This window comes from Carassius gibelio, chromosome B22, assembly GCF_023724105.1.
Source record: "Carassius gibelio isolate Cgi1373 ecotype wild population from Czech Republic chromosome B22, carGib1.2-hapl.c, whole genome shotgun sequence".
Lineage (NCBI taxonomy): Eukaryota > Metazoa > Chordata > Actinopteri > Cypriniformes > Cyprinidae > Carassius > Carassius gibelio.
The window spans coordinates 14,627,542-14,647,946 of NC_068417.1; the positions used below are offsets into that span (position 1 = coordinate 14,627,542).

Genomic DNA, 20,405 nt, shown 5'->3' on the forward strand with positions numbered 1-20,405 from the left:
CATAAGGGGGAGCTGGGGGTCCGACGCTAAAGTGCCCTCGCGGTCCTGTCTGCCCCCAGTCTGCCTCTTCTGAATGTAGGATATCCTGATTTTTTATCTTGGATGATAAAAATGTCTCCACGATCTGCTTTTGAAGAAATATTGTATTGTGCTGGAGCACACATTCTATCAGCTGCAGTTCTGGAGCCACCGAGACAACATACTGCGACACAAGTTACAGCACATTAACATCAGTGTAAACTCAGCGAGTTTACTCTCACGCCACACACATTTACAAAACAACATTTTTTGGCATCTACTTTAAAGCCTTGCTGGTTATTTAAATGTTTAATTTGTGTGCTTTTCTGACGTACGGTTTTCCACACATAGCATAGCACGAAATCCAAAAAGCCCATCAAACTGTTCCTGATTGCAGAACTAAGTAATTTTTTTTTTTATGCCAATACTGTCAAAACACACAAGGATTATATATTAACTCAGTTGGATATGTCTAAAATGGAAGTACACAACTGAAAGAAACAGATGCATGTCTATATATCAGATGTATGCAGGTCTTAAAGGGACAGTAGCCTACATGCTGCCCTGTGAATTAAAGAGATAGTTCACTCTTATATTTTATTTCTGTCATTATTTACTAACTCACATGCTGTCCCAAACCTGTATTAACTTCTTTCTTGTGCTGAACACAAAAGAAGACATTTTGAGGAAACTGTGTAACCAAACAGTTGCTGGTCCACATTGACTAGTAGAAAGAAAAAAAAAAAAACCTCTTGAAGTCACTGTGAACCAGCAACTGTTTGGTTTCCATCTTCTTCAAAATAGAGTTTATGTTTAGCAGAAGAAAAAACTCATTCAGGTGTAAAACAACTTTTGAGTGAGTACACGAGGTATAAAAAACAAAACACTATTTGAATTTTTGGGTGAATTATCAGAATCAGAATGATTCCTTTAACATTAATAATAATAATAACAATAATAATAACAATGTTTAATGTAAAACTCCAAACACACAGAGAAAAAACACTCAATAATCTTGACTGCAAAACTTTAATACAGTTGCTTTAACAATCAATGTATATATATATATATATATATATATATATATATATATATATATATATATATATATATATATATATATATATATATCAATGTACATACTGTTTTATTCTTATATTTGTTAATATTTTTTTTTTTAATGCTCCTGCTAAATATGCCTATTGTACCTGAAAATAAAACACTTTATTATATGTGTAGAATATTTGCGTTTGTAATGTGTATCTTTGTTCTCCTTTTTTAATAACAAAGAAAACATTTATACAAAGATTTATATATTTACTGATGCACTTTGGACTAAATATCCGCCATACCTTTTCATATTTTGTTACCTTAAAAGGCTATATAATAGGGAAATTAGTTTTGGCTGGGATGCTCAAAAAGCTTGCAAAATAGAAAAACCAACATGACAAAGAATTGTGATAAAATCATGATACATATATATATATATATATATATATATATATATATATATATATATATATATATATATATATATATATGTATCATGATTTGTTATATTTGTATCATATTGCCCACCACTATAGCCGAGGGGGAGCAAACCTATACAGACTCCAAACCCCTGTCACCGGTCTGTGATTGTGCTCTCGTAATGCCATTTTGCCCCTGCACCTCGGGATGTCTGTGAACGCCACTGAGCAGGGCCACCTGAAACACAAACCAACAGCTGCTGGGGAACTTTCAGTTAAACACTAGAAGGCTTTACTACTGTACATCAACAAACATCCAGGACTCATGACACAATTACTCTGATTTCAGTGTAAAATTCTCTTTACTGTCCCTTTAAATGAAAGTATCAAAATTATAAATGATGTTACATAGTTTTTTTAGGCAGCTTCAGCCTCAGACAGATTTAAGGATGTCCTGTGTCCCTCAAAACAATGTCTTTATTATCTAACGATATTCTCCTGATGATTTTTTTTAAAAATAAATGGTACAAGTAACTGATGTTTCAGTCACACACACACACACACACACACACACACACACACAAATATTTAAAACCGTGTCTACAAATGCGTCAAGCTGTCATCTTTTGTGATTTACAACAATACACATTTGAAAATCTGAAGTATTTTTGCACCACATCTGAGTTTTTAATGCTAGAATTGTTGTATTGCCATTTTTTATTTCTATTTACTTTATTTGGGAGTTGTGACCATGGCAGTACATCATTGGTGAATATTTGCTTCTGTGGCAATAAAAATAAAGAACAATAAAGTTTTCATAGTGTACATTTATGTTACACCCTACAATAAGAACATAATTAAAAGAACCATTATCTTCCCACATCATCAGCTGTATGAAATACTTACATGCTGTGGTGCTCTTCTAGATCTCATTGGGCGACAGTAAATCAAACCAGCAATCAGAGCTGCGGCTGCAAGCAGAACAACAACTATTCCTGCTACAGCAGCTGAAGATAACCCTGAGTCTGAAACCGATAAAGACAGAGAGTTGGCTACGTTCACATGCAACCAAATAATCCATTTGTTATCGGATTGATGGCTCAATCTGACTGAAAAGCCTTTGTGTAAACCCCTTTATCGATCAGAATGAAATTTAGATCAGATTGAAGGGGTTGGTTATTCCCTTCCAATACGATTGAGAGTGCATGTAAACACTCAATCAGTTTGAACCAGGAAACTGAAAGAACTGCGCATGTGCAATGACAAAGAAATAAAGTAAAGATGCATGATGCATGGAAGGAGTGGCTCTTCCTTTTTTAATAAAGTGTTGCATAAATGCGTGCCCTCTCATTATTAAACTCTCCTTTCACTGTGGAGCAGGACACTCATCCACAAGCGATCCATTTATTTTATTTTTTTCCTCAAAGAAACAGCATTGAATGACTGAATTATACACTCACCAATGACATTAACACTGATTCTCTTCTCTCTGGTGATACTTAAACTGCTGCTGCTACTGATCTTCAGTTTATATTCTCCAGAGTCTGTGTTTGTGATGTTCATGATGGTCAGAGATCCAGTCTGATGATCCAGTTTCAGTCTGTCTCTGAATCTCTCTTCATCATCTTTACACTGAACATCTGTACAGGTTTTATTGGGATCACCAGTAATTCGAGCGATGAGAGTGTCATTAAAAAACCATGTCAACACATCATTTGGTTTTCTTCTTTCACCAGAATCTAAAGTGACAGATTCTCCCTCGTTTGTCTTCACTTCATCTCGTTCAGCAGCAGGAACACCTGAAACACAAACCAACAGCTGCTGGAATTAATAAAAAACTCCACATGAATGAACTGTGAAGATGAAATAAGCAACAAGCCCTTTCCTGACTTGATATACATACACATATATTAAATATATTAATAACTCACTTTTGACATTAACATTGAAGGCTTTTTCAATGCTGCTGGTGATACCGATGATCTTCAGTTTATATTCTCCAGAGTCAGTGTTTGTGATGTTCATGATGGTCAGAGATCCAGTCTGATGATCCAGCTTCAGTCTGTCTCTGAATCTCTCAGTCCCTTCATTACACTGAACATCTGTACAGATAAAACTGAGATCTCCACTGATCTGAGCGATGCGAGTGTCACTGAAATACCATTTAATATCTTCTTGTTGGTTTGTGTCAACACCAGTGTGAAAAATGACTGAATCTCCCTCCATCACTGACACCGACAGTTTATCTGATCCAACACCAGATGCAACTGAAGAAAAAAGAATATATAAACAATACAACACTGCTACAATATTCTATATTGTCTATATCTATATCATGAAGATTTTGAGTGGAGAAACATTACTAGATTCATAAAAATGTTTTCTATATTTATGTGCCATGTATATATCCATCCATCCATCCATCCATCATCTTCCGCTTATCCGGGGCCGGGTCGCGGGGGCAACAGCCTAAGCAGAGACGCCCAGACTTCCCTCTCCCTAGCCACTTCCTCCAGCTCTTCCGGGGGGACCCCGAGGCGTTCCCAGGCCAGCCGGGAGACATAGTCCCTCCAGCGTGTCCTAGGTCTTCCCCGGGGCCTCCTCCCGGTGAGACGTGCCTGGAACACCTCCCTGGGAAGGCGTCCAGGAGGCATCCGAAATAGATGCCCGAGCCACCTCAGCTGGCTCCTCTCGATGTGGAGGAGCAACGGCTCTACTCTGAGCTCCTCCCGAGTGACCGAGCTTCTCACCCTATCTCTAAGGGAGCGCCCAGCCACCCGACGGAGAAAGCTCATTTCGGCCGCCTGTATCCGGGATCTTGTCCTTTCGGTCATGACCCACAGCTCATGACCATAGGTGAGAGTAGGAACGTAGATTGACCGGTAAATCGAGAGCTTTGCCTTACAGCTCAGCTCCTTCTTCACCACGACAGACCGGTACAGCGACCGCATTACTACAGAAGCTGCACGATCCGTCTGTCAATCTCACGTTCCATCCTTCCCTCACTCGTGAACATGACTCCAAGATACCTGAACTCCTCCACTTGAGGCAGGAACTCTCCACCAACCTGAAGTGGGCAATCCACCCTTTTCCGACTGAGAACCATGGCCTCGGACTTGGAGGTGCTGATTCTCATCCCAGCCGATTCACACTCGGCTGCAAACCGTCCCAATGCACACTGAAGGTCCTGGTCTGAGGATGCCAACACGACAACATCATCCGCAAAAAGCAGCGACGAAATCGTATGGTCCCCAAACCGGACACTCTCCGGCCCTTGGCTGCGCCTAGAAATTCTGTCCATAAAAATTATGAACAGAACCGGTGACAAAGGGGAGCCCTGCCGGAGTCCAACATGCACCGGGAACAGGTCTGACTTACTGCCGGCAATGCGAACCAAGCTCTTGCTCCGGTCGTACAGGGACCGAACAGCCCTAAATAGGGAGCCGCCGACCCCATACTCCCGGAGCACCCTCCACAGGATGTCGCGAGGAACACGGTCGAATGCCTTCTCCAAGTCCACAAAACACATGTGGACTGGTTGGGCAAACTCCCATGAACCCTCCAGCACCCTGGAAAGGGTATAGAGCTGGTCCAGTGTTCCACGACCGGGACGAAAACCACACTGTTCCTCCTGGATCCGAGGTTCCACTATCGGCCGAATTCTCCTCTCCAGAACCCTGGCATAGACTTTTCCAGGGAGGCTGAGAAGTGTGATCCCCCTATAGTTGGAACACACTCTCCGGTCCCCCTTCTTGAAAAGAGGGACCACCACCCCGGTCTGCCAGTCCAGAGGTACTGTCCCCAACCGCCATGCGATGTTGCAGAGGCGTGCCAGCCAAGACAGCCCCACAACATCCAGAGACTTTAGGTACTCGGGGCGGATCTCGTCCACCCCCGGTGCCTTGCCACCGAGGAGCTTTTTAACTACCTCGATGACTTCAGCCCGGGTGATGGACGAGTGCCCCCCCGAGTCCCCAGCCACTGCTTCCTCAACGGAACACAAGTCGGTGGGATTGAGAAGATCCTCGAAGTATTCCTTCCACCGCCCGACGATATCCCCAGTTGAGGTCAACAGGTGCCCATCTCTACTGTAAACAGTGTTGGTAGGGCACTGCTTCCCCCTCCTGAGGCGTCGAACAGTTTGCCAGAATCTCTTCGAGGCCAACCGATAGTCCTTCTCCATGGCCTCACCGAACTCCTCCCAGGCCCGAGTTTTTGCCTCCACGACTACCCGGGCTGCAGTCCGCTTGGCCTGCCGGTACCTGTCAGCTGCCTCCGGAGTCCCACAAGCCATCCAGGCCCGATAGGACTCCTTCTACAGCTTGACAGCATCCCTTACTTCCGGTGTCCACCACCGGGTTCGGGGATTGCCGCCTCGACAGGCACCGGAGACCTTACGGCCACAGCTCCGAGCAGCCGCAGCGACAATGGAGGTGGAGAACATGGTCCACTCGGACTCAATATCTCCAGACTCCCTCGGGATCCGGTCGAAGCTCTGCCGGAGGTGGGAGTTGAAGATCTCTCTGACAGGGGGCTCGGCCAAACGTTCCCAACAGACCCTCACAGTACGTTTGGGTCTGCCGAGTCTGTCCAGCTTCCTCCCCCGCCATCGGATCCAACTCACCACCAGGTGGTGATCAGTTGACAGCTCCGCCCCTCTCTTCACCTGATTGTCCAAGACATATGGCCGAAGGTCTGATGACACGACCACAAAGTCGATCATCGACCTCCGGCCAAGGGTGTCCTGGTGCCATGTGCACTGGTGGACACCCTTATGCTTGAACATGGTGTTCGTTATGGACAAACCGTGGTTAGCACAGAAATCCAATAACAGAACACCGCTCGGATTCAGGTCAGGGGGGCCGTTCCTCCCAATCACGCCCCTCCAGGTGTCACTGTCACTGCCCACGTGAGCGTTGAAGTCCCCCAGTAGAACGACGGAGTCTCCAGTCGGAGCACTTTCCAGCACCCCTCCCAGAGACTCCAAGAAGGCCGGGTAGTCCGCACTGCCGTTCGGCCCGTAGGCACAAACGACAGTGAGAGACCTATCCCCGACTCGAAGGCGCAGGGAAGCGACCCTCTCGTTCACCGGGGTAAACTCCAACACATGGCGGCTGAGCTGGGGGGCTATTAGCAAACCCACTCCAGCCCTCCGCCTCTCACCATGGGCAACTCCAGAGTGGTAGAGAGTCCAGCCTCTCTCAAGAAGTGTGGTTCCAGAGCCCAAGCTGTGCGTTGAGGTGAGCCCGACTATCTCTATAGTCGGTACCTCTCGACCTCCCGCACAAGCTCAGGCTCCTTCCCCGCCAACGAGGTGACATTCCACGTCCCTAAAGCCAGATTCCGTGTCCAGAGATCGGGTCGTCGGGGGTCTCGCCTTCGACTGTCGCCCGATCCTCTATGCACCGGCCCCTTACGCTCCCTCCTGCAGGTGGTGAGCCCACAGGAGGGCGGCCCCACGTCACTCCTTCGGGCTAAGCCCGGCCGGACCTCATGGGGGAAGGCCCGGCCACCAGGCGCTCGCATACGAGCCCCAACCCCGGGCCTGGCTCCAGGGTGGGGCCCCGGCTGCGCCATGCCGGGCGACGTCACGGTCCTTGATTTTAATTTTGCCATAAGGGGTTTTATGAACTGTTCTTAGTCTGGCCCGTCACCAAGGACCTGTTTGCCTTGGGAGACCCTACCAGGAGCATATAGCCCCAGACAACATAGCTCCCAGGATCATTCGGGTACTCAAACCTCTCCACCACGATAAGGTGACAGTTCAAGGAGAGGTATATATTTTTAGCCCTTTATGTGCCATGTATATATATATATATATATATATATATATATATATATATATATATATATATATATATATATATATATATATATATATATATATATATATAAAGCCTATTTTTTCCCATGTAGCCTAAATAATATATTTAGGCTTTGCTCCGTTTATGTAAAGTCTATCAACATTTACTGACGTTATGATGCCATGTTATGTTTTTATATTACAATTCCGTTGAAACTGATCTAAACTGCATTTCAGCTGTTAGGTTCCTTTTTTATCATTAACACATTACACAATTTATGTTTCTCTGGCAGGCGCTGTTGTCGCCTCAACCTCAATCTGACGCTGGGTCATTCCTGGTATGCATTAACATTTGGCATTTTGACATGATTTTTATGTTTTTTTTTTTTGTTTTTTTTGTTTTTGTTTTTGCATTCTACCAAAATAGTGACATGTTTTGGTCAAGCTCGGGCACTCACAAAGCTATAATTATGGGTAGATTGTTCAGACACTAGAAATTTTAATATTCCACCCTGTAAGGGACATACAGATAGTTTTCACAACATGTAAATAATGCACATTTTAAACAATAAAATTGTTTGGAGTTCAAGGTCTTTATAAGGGATCTGTATCTGAGTCTACAGTTGTCCTGGTCTCCGCTGTCTTTCAGGGATGTAGAGGTCCTTTCTAGGTGCTGATCCACCATCTGGTCTGGATACGTACTGGATCCGGGTGACTGCAGTGACCCTCTGATCTGGATGCAGACTGGATCTGGTGGCTACGGTGACCTCGGAATAAGAAAGAAACAGATTAACATTAGCGTAGATGCCATTCTTCTAATGATGTAGCAACTCCATCGGGTGTTATGGGAAATGTTCCCGTTTCCGGTTTACCTAATTAATGCAGCCTAAAAATACTTTTGAAATGTATTAGTGTGCTATGTGTGAGACAGGTTAAAGAGATGGGTATTTAGTCTAGGTTTAAACTGCAAGAGTGTTTTAAATATTTTAAAATCTATACAGTGTTTAATAGGGAGCCAGTGCAGTGTTGACAGAACCGGGCTAATATCGTCATACTTCCTGGTTCTAGTAAGAACTCTTGCTGCTGCATATTGGGGTAACTGGAGTGGCAGAAAAACCACCCAATAAAGCATTACAATAATCTAACCTTTTGGTCATAAACGCATGGATTAACATTTCTGCATTTGACATTGAGATCATAGGTCATAATTTAGATAATTTAGAAAAAAAAACAAATGCTAAAAACATGGCTTCCTAAGGAGAGATTGCACACGTAGGTTCCTAACTGATGACGAAGAATTGACAGAGCAGCCATCATGTCATATGCCGCTATTCCACCAAAAACACCTGGAACATTTGTACCAGGAACTTTTTCCCCCCAGGAACTTTTTTTACACCAGACCTGTTGCTTTCTGCGTTTCCACCGCTATCTGAAGTACCGGGAAGATAATGCAAATAGTCTGGTGAAGTAGGTCTGTGCACATTTCTCAATACAAATATGCTGATTTATGACTTGCATCCTCGGTAGTTCATACTTTGCGCATTCGTCTCAGGAGTGTGATGTCCGTGATGACACAAATCCGGTAATTCTGCAAACAGCAGCATATTTGATAACATCAGTCATCTCGTCTTGGCTACTGCAATTTTTTGTATATTTACAATAAAACAAATTTTGATGTCAAATGCCACTGCCTCGTTTTCATTTAAACATAATTATAGCTGCAGAAATGTACTTAGTTTAGGGAAATGTGCATATATACAGCCATTATAAAGAAAAAGAATATTATATCAATTTGTCTTTTTTTATTTTCATTTAAACATAAATTGAATACAGACCAAAGATTACTAGTTAGATTTACGCCGGACAAATTATATTTTATGTTTAACCACTAAAGAGACATCAGCACCAGCGGCAAATATCGGAAGGACTAGCCGAGGTGGGACTGCTCTCGGCGGATAAATGATCACCGAGCCCCCGATGTTCGCGTGGAGCTCACCGTCTCCAAAATCAGAGAGAAACATTTTTAAATAGGCACTGTCTTTATAAATAAACCACAGATTTGAGTTTTAAACAACTACACTCTCAACTGAAATACTTTACATTTCATGACACAATAAGAGTGATGATCCGAATGATCTGAATAAATGGTGGTTGAGATCACAATGCTGCATGAACTCAACCAATCAGCTTGTTTAGCGCCCAAGCCCTGCCCACGAAAGTTCCGGAACTTTGAAAATGTACTACCTCGCCAGCAGGGACTTTCTTTTACACAGAACTTTTAGTTCCTGGTTCCTGCGGTTGGAAAAACACCTAGTACCAGGCCAAAGTCCCTAGTTCATGGGTAAAGTTCCTGCGGTGGAAACGCAGGTCCTATAATTGTAAAATTCCTATAATTTTAGGTTCTAAAATTAACACCTCTGTTTGTTTTTTTTAAGAATTTAGCAGCAAGAAATTACTCGTCATCCAGTTTTTTTTTATTGACTTTGCATTCTGTTAGTTTTTCCAATTAGTATGTTTCACTGGGCAGCAAAGAAATATAGAGCTGAGTATCATCAGCATAACAGTTAAAGCTATCACCATGTTTCCTGATGATATCTCCCAAGGGTAACATGTAAAGCGTGAAGAATAATGGCCCTAGTACTGAGCCTTGAGGTACTCCATACTGCACTTGTGACCGATATGATCCCTCTTCATTCACTGCTACAAATTGATGGCAGTGTCAATTATATATATATATGATGTTATAAATCACTTTTTTTTTTATTATGATGATAATTATGATGGAAAAAAATTGATGCTGTGTTAATTGTATTAAATAATTTTAATCATTTCATTTTTTTCATAATTTCAAATATCAGTCTTCAATGTTTTATTTTTAAAATATCAAAACATTTATTAATTTTTAACTGCAGGTTAAAGTATTCAATGTCCCAACGCATGCAAGTTTTTTACCTAAAACATGAAGCACAGTTTTAGAAAAAAAAAAAAAAAAATGGCGTTAAGGTAAAAAAAAAATAAAAAAATAAAAAGGAATTAAAGCTGCAAGCAGCGATGAACGGGCCCTCGCACCCGGGCTCACCGGCAGCGAGTGGCTTTAGTTAATAGGTGAACGGTGAGAAATATGCGTTTAAACTCATAAATATAAGTAGAATATATCAATGTTTATTCCATATATGTGCCAATCTTCCTGTTGCCAGCAGGTGGCGCTATCATTATAATGGAATATTGGCCTTCAGATGTGTTCAGGGCAGGACTTTTATCGAACATGTGAGGTTTGGGGAGGATTGGACATTTTATGCCTGAGTTACAACAACATCCTATTTCATGGCGAAACAATGAAATTTGTCAGGCCGCCATGGACACGCCCTTTAACGAAACCTCAAGATCTTCGCAATTTAAGATCGCAAAAGGCTTTAGATTACACTGACCAAGTTTGGTGTTGATCTGAATAAATATCTAGGAGGAGTTCGTTAAAGTACAACCCCTGAAAATGGCCAAAACAACACTAATTTTGCAGAGAAAATTCCAAATAATTGACTTCCTGTTGGGATTCGGACTTCGTACCAAGAGACTTTTTCGTAGATATTGATGGGTTACATGTGTGTACCGATTTTTGTACATGTACGTGAAACATAGCTCAAGGCGCACTCCGTTTAAAGTGTATACGCACTCCGTTGAAAGTGTATAGGTGGCGCTATTGAGCCATTTTGCCACACTCGATGGAATATTGGCCTTCAGATCTGTCCAGGCCAGGACCCTTATCACACAAGTGAAGTTTGGGCAAGATCGGACATTTTATGTCTGAGTTATAACATCTTTTATTCCAATGGCAAGACATTGAACTTCATCACGGCGCCATGGACACACCTTTTAACAAAAACTCAAGATCTTCACAACTAAACATCACACAGGTCTTTAGATTAGACTGATCACAAAAAAGACACTGATGTCATAAAATTTCTAGGAGTAGTTTGTCGCAGTGTAAAATATGTAACTTCCTGTTGCCAATAGGTGGCGCTATGACTATAACTGAATATTGGCATGTAGATCTGTTCAGGTCAAGAGTCTTATCCAACATGTGAAGTTTGGGGCAGATTGGACATTGTATGTCTGAGTTACAGCAACTTCCTTTTTCATGGCGAAACATCGAAATTTGTCAGGCCGCCATGGACCCGCCCTTTAACGAAACCTCAAGTCCTTCGCAATTTATTATCGCAAAGGGCTTTAGATTACACTGACCAAGTTTGGTGTTGATCTGAATAAATCTCTAGGAGGAGTTCGTTAAAGTACAACCCCTGAAAATGGCAAAAACAACAGCAATTTTGAAGGGAAAATTCAAAATAACCGACTTCCTGTTGGGATCCGGATTTCGTACCAAGAGACTTTTTTGTAGGTATTGGAGTGTTACATGTGTGTACCAATTTTTGTACATGTACGTGAAACATAGCTCGAGGCGCACTCCGTTGAAAGTGTATAGGTGGCGCTATAGAGCCATTCTGCCACACCCGGTGGAATATTGGCCTGAAGATCTGTTCAGGCCAGGACTCTTATCACACATGTGAAGTTTGGGGAAGATCGGACATCTTATGCCTGAGTTATAACATCTTTTATTCGCATGGCGAGACATCGAACTTCGTCGCGGCGCCATGAACAAGCCTTTTAACGAAAACTCAAGATCTTCACAACTGAACATCGCACAGGCCTTTAGATTAGACTGACCACAAAAAAGACATTGATGTCATAAAATTTCTAGGAGTAGTTCGTCGCAGCGTAAAATATGTCACTTCCTGTTGCCAATAGGTGGCGCTATGACTATAACTGAATATGGGCATGTCAATCTGTTCAGGTTCGGAGTCTCATCAAACATGTGAAGTTTGGGGCAGATTGGTCATTGTATGTGTGAGTTATAGCAACTTCATTTTTCATGGCGAATCATCGAAATTCGCCAGGCCGCCACGGACACGCCCTTCAACGAAAAGTCAGGATCTTCGCAATTTAACATCGCAAAGGCCTTTAGATTAGGCATACCAAATTTGGTGTTGATTTGAAGAACTCTCTAGGAGGAGTTCGTTAAAATACAACACATGGAAATGACCAAAATTACACAAAATATGCTCATAATATTAAAAATAACCGACTTCCTGTTGGGTTTAGAATTTCGCTCCAAGAGTCTTTTTTGTAGGTATTGGTGTGTTACATATGTGTGCCAATTTTCGTGCATGTACGTGAAACATAGCTGGAAGGCTGTTGATTTTCTTGGTATAGGTGGCGCTGTCGAGCCATTTTGCCACACCCTCTTCTGAATCCTATATCAGACGAAAATTTTCACCAGGTTTGACGCGTGTGCAAAGTTTCATGACTTTTTGAGCATGTTAAAGCCCTCAAAAATGCGATTCATTCGGGAGAAGAAGAAGAAGAAGAAGAATAATAATAATTAAAGCTGCAAGCAGCGATGAACGGGCCCTCGCACCCGGGCTCACCGCAATCGTATGGCTTTAGTAAAAAGGTGAAGGTGAGAAATATGCATTTCAAATCGTTAATATAAGTGGAATATCTCAAAGTCACCTATAAGTGCCAATTTTCTTGTTGCCAATAGGTGGCGCTATCATTATAATGGAATATTGGCCTTCAGATGTGTTCAGGCTAGGAGTCTTATCGAACATGTGAAGTTTGGGGAATATCGAAAATTTCAAGCCTGAGTTACAACAAGTTCTCTTGCTTTGGCGAGACATCAAATTTTGTCATGGCGCCATGGACACACCCTTTAACAAAATCTAAAGATATCCACAATTGAACATTGCAAAGACCTTTAGATTAGACTGACCAAAATAAAATGTTGATGTCATAAAATTTCTTGGAGTAGTTCTTTGCAGTGTAAAGCATGACACTTCCTGTTGCCAATAGGTGGCGCTATGACTATAACTGAATGTGGGCATGTAAAACTGTTAAGGGCAGAAGTTTTATCTAACATGTGAAGTTTGGGGCAGATTGGACATTGTATGTCTGAGTTACAGCAACTTCCTTTTTCATGGCGAAACATCGAAATTTGTCAGGCCACCATGGACACGCCCTTTAACGAAATCTAAAGATCTTCGCAATTTAACATCGCAAAGGGCTTAAGATTACACTGACCAGGTTTGGTGTTGATCTGAATAAATCTCTAGGAGGAGTTCGTTAAAGTACAACCCCTGAAAATGGCAAAAACAACGCCAGTTTTGCAGAGAAAATTCTAAATAACCGACTTCCTGTTGAGATTCGGATTTCGTACCAAGAGACTTTTTTGTAGGTATTGGTGTGTTACATGTGTATACCGATTTTTGTACATGTACGTGAAACATAGCTCGAGGCGCACTCTGTTGAAAGTGTATAGGTGGCGCTATCGAGCCATTTTGCCACACCTGATGGAATTTTGGCCTTCAGATGTGTTCAGGCCAGGACTCTTATCACACATGTGAAGTTTGGGGAAGATCGGACATTTTATGCCTGAGTTATAACATCTTTTATTCCCATGGCGAGACATCGAACTTCGTGACAGCGCCATGGACACGCCTTTTAACGAAAACTCAAGATCTTCACAACTTAACATCGCACAGGCCTTTAGATTAGACTGACCACAAAAAATACATTGATGTCATAAAATTTCTAGGAGTAGTTCATCGCAGTGTAAAATATGTCACTTCCTGTTGCCAATAGGTGGCGCTATGACTATAACTGAATATGGGCATGTCAATCTGTTCAGGTCAGGAGTCTCATCAAACATGTGATGTTTGGGGCAGATTGGTCATTGTATGTCTGAGTTATAGCAACTTCCTCTTTCATGGCGAATCATCGAAATTCGCCAGGCCACCACGGACACGCCCATTAACGAAAACTCAAAAGCTTCGCAATTTAACATCGCAAAGGCCTTCAGATTAGGCATACCAAATTTGGTGTTGATCTGAATGAATCTCTAGGAGGAGTTCGTTAAAATACAACGCATGGAAATGACAAAAATGACACAAAATTTGCTCATAATATTAGTAATAACCGACTTCCTGTTGGGTTTCGGATTTTGCTCCAAGAGACTTTTTTGTAGGTATTGGAGAGTTACATGTGTATACCGATTTTCATACATGTACATGAAACGTAGCTCGAGGCGCACACCGTTGAACGTGTATAGGTGGCGCTGTTGAGCCATTTTGCCACACCCACTTCTGAAACCCATATCAGACGTAAATTTTCGCCAGTTCTGAGGTGTGTGCAAAGTTTCATGACTTTTCGAGCATGTTTAGGCCCTCAAAAATGCGATTCATTTTGGAGAAGAATAATAATAATAATAATAATAATAATAATAATAATAATAATAATAATAATAATAAACGGAGCAATTCCAAGAGGGTCCTCACACCATCGGTGCTCGGGCCCTAATTAAAGCTGCAAGCAGCGATGAACGGGCCCTCGCACCCGGGCTCACCGCCATCGTGTTGCTTTAGTAAAAAGGTGAACGTTGAGAAATATGCATTTAATGTCCTAAATATAAGTGGAATATATCAAAGTATATCCCATATATGTGCCAATCTTACCGTTGCCAGCAGGTGGCGCTATCATTATAATGGAATATTGGCCTTCAGATGTGTTCAGGCCAGGACTCTTATCGAACATGTGAAGTTTGGGGAAGATTGAACATTTTTTGCTTGAGTTACAACAACTTCTCTTGCTGTGGCAAGACATCAAATTTTGTCATGGCGCCATGGAAACGGCCTTTAACAAAAACTCAAGATCTCCAAAAGTTAACATTGCACAGGCCTTTAGATTAGACTGACCACAAAATATATGTTAATCTCAAAAAAATTATAGGAGTAGTTTGTTGCAGCGTAAAACATGTCACTTCCTGTTGCCAATAGGTGGCGCTATGACTATAACTGAATGTGGGCATGTAGATCTGTTAAGGGCAGAAGTTTTATCTAACATGTGAAGTTTGGGGCAGATTGGACATTGTATGTCTGAGTTACAGCAACTTCCTTTTTCATGGCGAAACATCGAAATTTGTCAGGCCACCATGGACACGCCCTTTAACTAAATCTAAAGATCTTCGCAATTTAACATCGCAAAGGGCTTAAGATTACACTGACCAGGTTTGGTGTTGATCTGAATAAATCTCTAGGAGGAGTTCGTTAAAGTACAACCCCTGAAAATGGCAAAAACAATGCCAATATTGCAGAGAAAATTCTAAATAACCGACTTCCTGTTGGGATTCGGATTTCGTACCAAGAGACTTTTTTTTAGGTATTGGTGTGTTACATGTGTATACCGATTTTTGTACATGTACGTGAAACATAGCTCGAGGCGCACTCTGTTGAAAGTGTATAGGTGGCGCTATCGAGCCATTTTGCCACACCTGATGGAATTTTGGCCTTCAGATGTGTTCAGGCCAGGACTCTTATCACACATGTGAAGTTTGGGGAAGATCGGACATTTTATGCCTGAGTTATAACATCTTTTATTCCCATGGCGAGACATCGAACTTCGTGACGGCGCCATGGACACGCCTTTTAACGAAAACTCAAGATCTTCACAACTTAACATCGCACAGGGCTTTAGATTAGACTGACCACAAAAAATACATTGATGTCATAAAATTTCTTGGAGTAGTTCATCGCAGTGTAAAATATGTCACTTCCTGTTGCCAATAGGTGGCGCTATGACTATAACTGAATATGGGCATGTCAATCTGTTCAGGTCAGGAGTCTCATCAAACATGTGAAGTTTGGGGCAGATTGGTCATTGTATGTCTGAGTTATAGCAACTTCCTGTTTCATGGCGAATCATCGAAATTCGCCAGGCCGCCACGGACACGCCCATTAACGAAAACTCAAAAGCTTCGCAATTTAACATCGCAAAGGCCTTCAGATTAGGCATACCAAATTTGGTGTTGATCTGAATGAATCTCTAGGAGGAGTTCGTTAAAATACAACGCATGGAAATGACAAAAATGACACAAAATTTGCTCATAATATTAGTAATAACCGACTTCCTGTTGGGTTTCGGATTTTGCTCCAAGAGACTTTTTTGTAGGTATTGGAGAGTTACATGTGTATACCGATTTTCATACATGTACATGAAACGTAGCTCGAGGCGCACACCGTTGAACGTGTATAGGTGGCGCTGTTGAGCCATTTTGCCACACCCACTTCTGAAACCCATATCAGACGTAAATTTTCGCCAGTTCTGAGGTGTGTGCAAAGTTTCATCACTTTTCCAGCATGTTTAGGCCCTCAAAAATGCGATTCATTTTGGAGAAGAAGAATAATAATAATAATAATAATAATAATAATAATAATAATAATAATAATAATAAACGGAGCAATTCCAAGAGGGTCCTCACACCATCGGTGCTCGGGCCCTAATAAAAAACAAAGCAGATACAAGAGGGTCCTCGCACCTCGGTGCTCGGGCCCTAATAATAAAAAATAGAAATAAGATATCAGCACAATCACACACTCAATTCAAGTCAAGTCACCTTTATTTATATAGCGCTTTAAACAAAATACATTGCGTCAAAGCACTGAACAAAATTCATTAGGAAAACAGTCTGTCAATATTGCAAAATGATAGTTAAAGGCAGTTCATCATTCATTCAGTGATGTCATCTCTGTTCAGGTTAAATAGTGTCTGTGCATTGATTTGCAATCAAGTCAACGGTATAGCTGTAGATGAAATGACCCCAACTAAGCAAGCCAGAGGTGACAGCGGCAAGGAACCGAAACTCCATCCGTGACAGAATGGAGAAAGAAACCTTATAACAAAATATTGTCTAATTATCGTTATCGCTAAAATCACAGAGATATAATCCTGTGTCATTATTGCAAACCCTTATTTTTTTTTTTTCTCTTTATTATGATGGGCCAAAACCCAAGATTTACAGTGGCCTCATCTGACCACCCCTATTAACATTTTATGGGGGCGTCACTGCTTGGTGGAAATTAATTTGCACTGAGGATAGAATAAAAATGCATGCATATCTCAATAAAAAAAATAAAAAAAGTGTTTCAAATACAAAATAGTATTTATTATGTCTATTATCTCTGTTTAAGTGATAAAGAAGACCTAAATATACAATTTAAACCATATCTTATAAATATGTGACTCATTTTACAGGAATGAGTAAACAAATCATTGAGACATAAAGTCACTGTAGTGTAACAGGAATGACCCCACAACAGATTAATACGGTCACAGAAGTCGGGAGAGGGAGAGGGTTATGTTACAATAAATGGCTTACCGTGGTCGAGTAAAAACAACATCCCTGCAAGCGAATTACAGAGAAGCCTCATTTTTAAAAAAAATTATCCGCGGTAAATGAATGCAGATTCTGAATTATAAACCGGTCGGTTCTTCAGATATAATAGCGACGCAATTTCACAGGTAGTTAAAAGGAAAAGCAACGGTCCAAGAACTGCCAAGAACGAGTGAATTTCAGTCCGTGCTAACTGCGTACTGCCATGACTCATCTGTTGTGAACCAAAGCGGGGCCAAAAAAAAAAAAAAAAAAAAACACTTCGCGGTCAGGCCAAGATTGAAATGTTCGTTTAGACGCCCAGGATTGAGACATAATAACAAGAGGACTTTTCTCGCTTTCATTTTTGCACTTCTACTATAATATGCGTGTAGGGTGACCACCTGCTAATAAGCCCAAGGGGGGACAAGGGGAACGTTTCTGAGGGACAATGTGGGACACTGCCTTGAGCGGTGGTGCCCCCACCCCATGGACAGACTCACTGATAGTGGTTTACCTATTTCTAGCACATACAGTACCACCTTACATGGTATATTAATAATGCTCTATTCCCCTAAACATGTGTAATTGCTGATGTATGCTCATGACAGAATTGACAGATGCACTTCCACTTACGATTTACTTTAGCTATTTTATTTATTTTGCATTACAATTTATTCACTTTAAATACATTATAATATAAAATTATAGGATTAAAATGAATTGTGGCTGCTCAACACCACAGGAACAGTTAAAAAAAAAAAAGAAAAAAAAAGTATAAACTCACTACTTCAGAGGTTCACGGGACGAGAAGGGGGAGAAAGGATTGTGAACGTGCATGTTAGTAAAGGCAGGCGCATAATAAATAAATAAAAAGTAAAAAACAGTTTGCAACAGAACACACCTTCTCTTTTTTAATTGATGGCGGTGCCTCACTTTCTCCATTTTTCGAATTGGAAAGCATGCATCTAAAAGTTCCTTCCCAGTGGGTCTGGTATGCACGTGCGTGCGCGGTCATGACAACAACGAAAAAGTTGATAACTAGTCAGCAGTTCAACTGGGGGGTGGGTGTGGCAACAGTAGCGTGCTGAACTGTCAAGTAATGTTCGTTTGGCTGCCTGGGGCTCGAGGATATAGAGCGACCAACTTTTTTTTGAGCAAGCATTGATTATGCGTGACACAGTCAATTTGTGGGACGCATGAATTGGGCTTCAAACGCTGTGCGCGCACGCGCTACGCGGGACGGGTGGTCACCCTAATAATAATTCTTTACATTTATATAGCGCTCTTCTAGACACTCAAAGCGCTTACATAGTCAAGGGGTATCTCCTCATCCTTATATGCGTGGTATTCATTTTTCTACCTTTTCTACCCAGGATTCGAAGAAAGAGAAATAGGAAATTATTCGATTTAGAGGGCTACAAAGACCCCATGTTAAATAAAAAGAAAATATTAAAAAAAAACCTATTATGGTCAGTTTTTATATGGGACGTCCCTACCTCATATGAAACCCCTTTACGAAACCCCTTTACATCAGCGTTTTCTAGATATGCCACAATAAAGACCCCATGTTAAATAATAAAAAAAAAATCTCAATATTAATGATAATGGTCAGTTTTTAAATGGTATGTCCCATACCTCAACCCCTTTACATCAGCGTTTTCTAGATATGCCACATTATAACAATTTACAGAGCTATAAAGACCCCATTTCTAATTAGTAGAAAAAACTAATGGTTAGTTCTTATAAGTGTGGCAAGAAGTGGTCAGGTAGGGGAGCGGACCCACCAAAAGTGGATATAGATTGACTACGCCACCCGGAATATACCGGGACATAACAGCCCTACGAAAGGGCACACAGGTTCGTGGCCAACAGCCAGGGTGAGCATAGAGACACATAGTATAATATATTTGCAATTTATTTACACACACACACACACACACACACGTAATGGTTTAAACATTGTTTTTGGATACAATATAAACTCTGCCTAATACACAAGTCTACCAGTTACAAAAAAATGACCAGGAGGAGAAAAAAATGACCAGCAGGTGCCTTTTGGATCATCACCTCACATCATACCACAAACCACTCAATTGTGAGAGGAATACAATTGGCCAAACACCACACTAACCCAAGTGGACACACTGAAAGTATAAAACCCCCACTTTAAAAGTTCCTCCTCATAAATCACATAATTAACTGGTATAAACGAAGACATTTATATCACAACCGGTAAATGGTTACACAAACACTAAAACCAAAGCAGCAGTGCAGTCATACTGATGTACATTTGTCTTGAACCAAGGTACTGGAAACCCAGAGAGAGAATTCCAATGTAGAGAAACGCATGGTTGCTTACCACACGAGAGCATGGCTGCTAGCATGCTGAAAAAAGCCTACTTGCAACACCAACAGGGAGATGCAACAAACCCTATCCTTTGTCCATGACTTTCCACAATGATCTAGTACCCAGGGTGATGCATCTTGAGTAAACCAAACCATTCTCTTTTTAATAGGATCAATCCCAACACTGATATTCATTGGATTTAAACCATTTTAACCAATGATGAAGGAGTAGGAACACTGATAGGTTCCCAGGCTGGAATGACGTCAACCAATCATATCTGGGCTAATACCTTACCCTGCTACATAAGGGATGTCCCATATGCACACCTCATATCAAACCATTTTACTGCAGTGTTTTTGAGTCATATGTGTCATATCAAGGTAAATAAGGTGTGCATAAACAATGGGACATCCTGTATGAGAACTGACCTTTGCTTTTTGTTTTCCTACTTATTAGAAACGGGGTCTTTAAAGCCCTCTAAAGCACCTAATGGTCAGTTCTGATATGGGA

At 41.4% G+C, this 20,405-nt stretch overlaps 2 protein-coding genes across 5 annotated transcripts in view; both read right to left on the reverse strand.

Moving 5' to 3' along the window:
• Nucleotides 1-20,405, reverse strand: part of LOC127987199 (uncharacterized) — a 126,405-nt gene that overhangs the window by 73,956 nt on the left and 32,044 nt on the right. The window lies entirely within an intron of this gene.
• Nucleotides 1,548-18,609, reverse strand: LOC127987208 (carcinoembryonic antigen-related cell adhesion molecule 1). 3 transcript variants are annotated; one of them, XM_052589479.1, is made up of 5 exons: nucleotides 17,552-18,300; nucleotides 3,419-3,754; nucleotides 2,948-3,286; nucleotides 2,394-2,512; nucleotides 1,548-1,725 (listed from the first exon to the last, which is right to left on the reverse strand). In XM_052589479.1, exons 1-5 carry the CDS (start codon nucleotides 17,601-17,603, stop codon nucleotides 1,621-1,623), a joined length of 951 nt encoding a protein of 316 aa, XP_052445439.1. In that variant the 5' UTR covers nucleotides 17,604-18,300; the 3' UTR covers nucleotides 1,548-1,620. The 3 variants fall into 3 exon arrangements, with proteins under 3 accessions (XP_052445439.1, XP_052445440.1, XP_052445438.1); XM_052589480.1 differs by lacking the exons at nucleotides 1,548-1,725; nucleotides 17,552-18,300 and adding exons at nucleotides 2,099-2,269; nucleotides 18,450-18,609; XM_052589478.1 differs by lacking the exon at nucleotides 1,548-1,725 and adding an exon at nucleotides 2,099-2,269 and having other exon boundaries at nucleotides 17,552-18,333.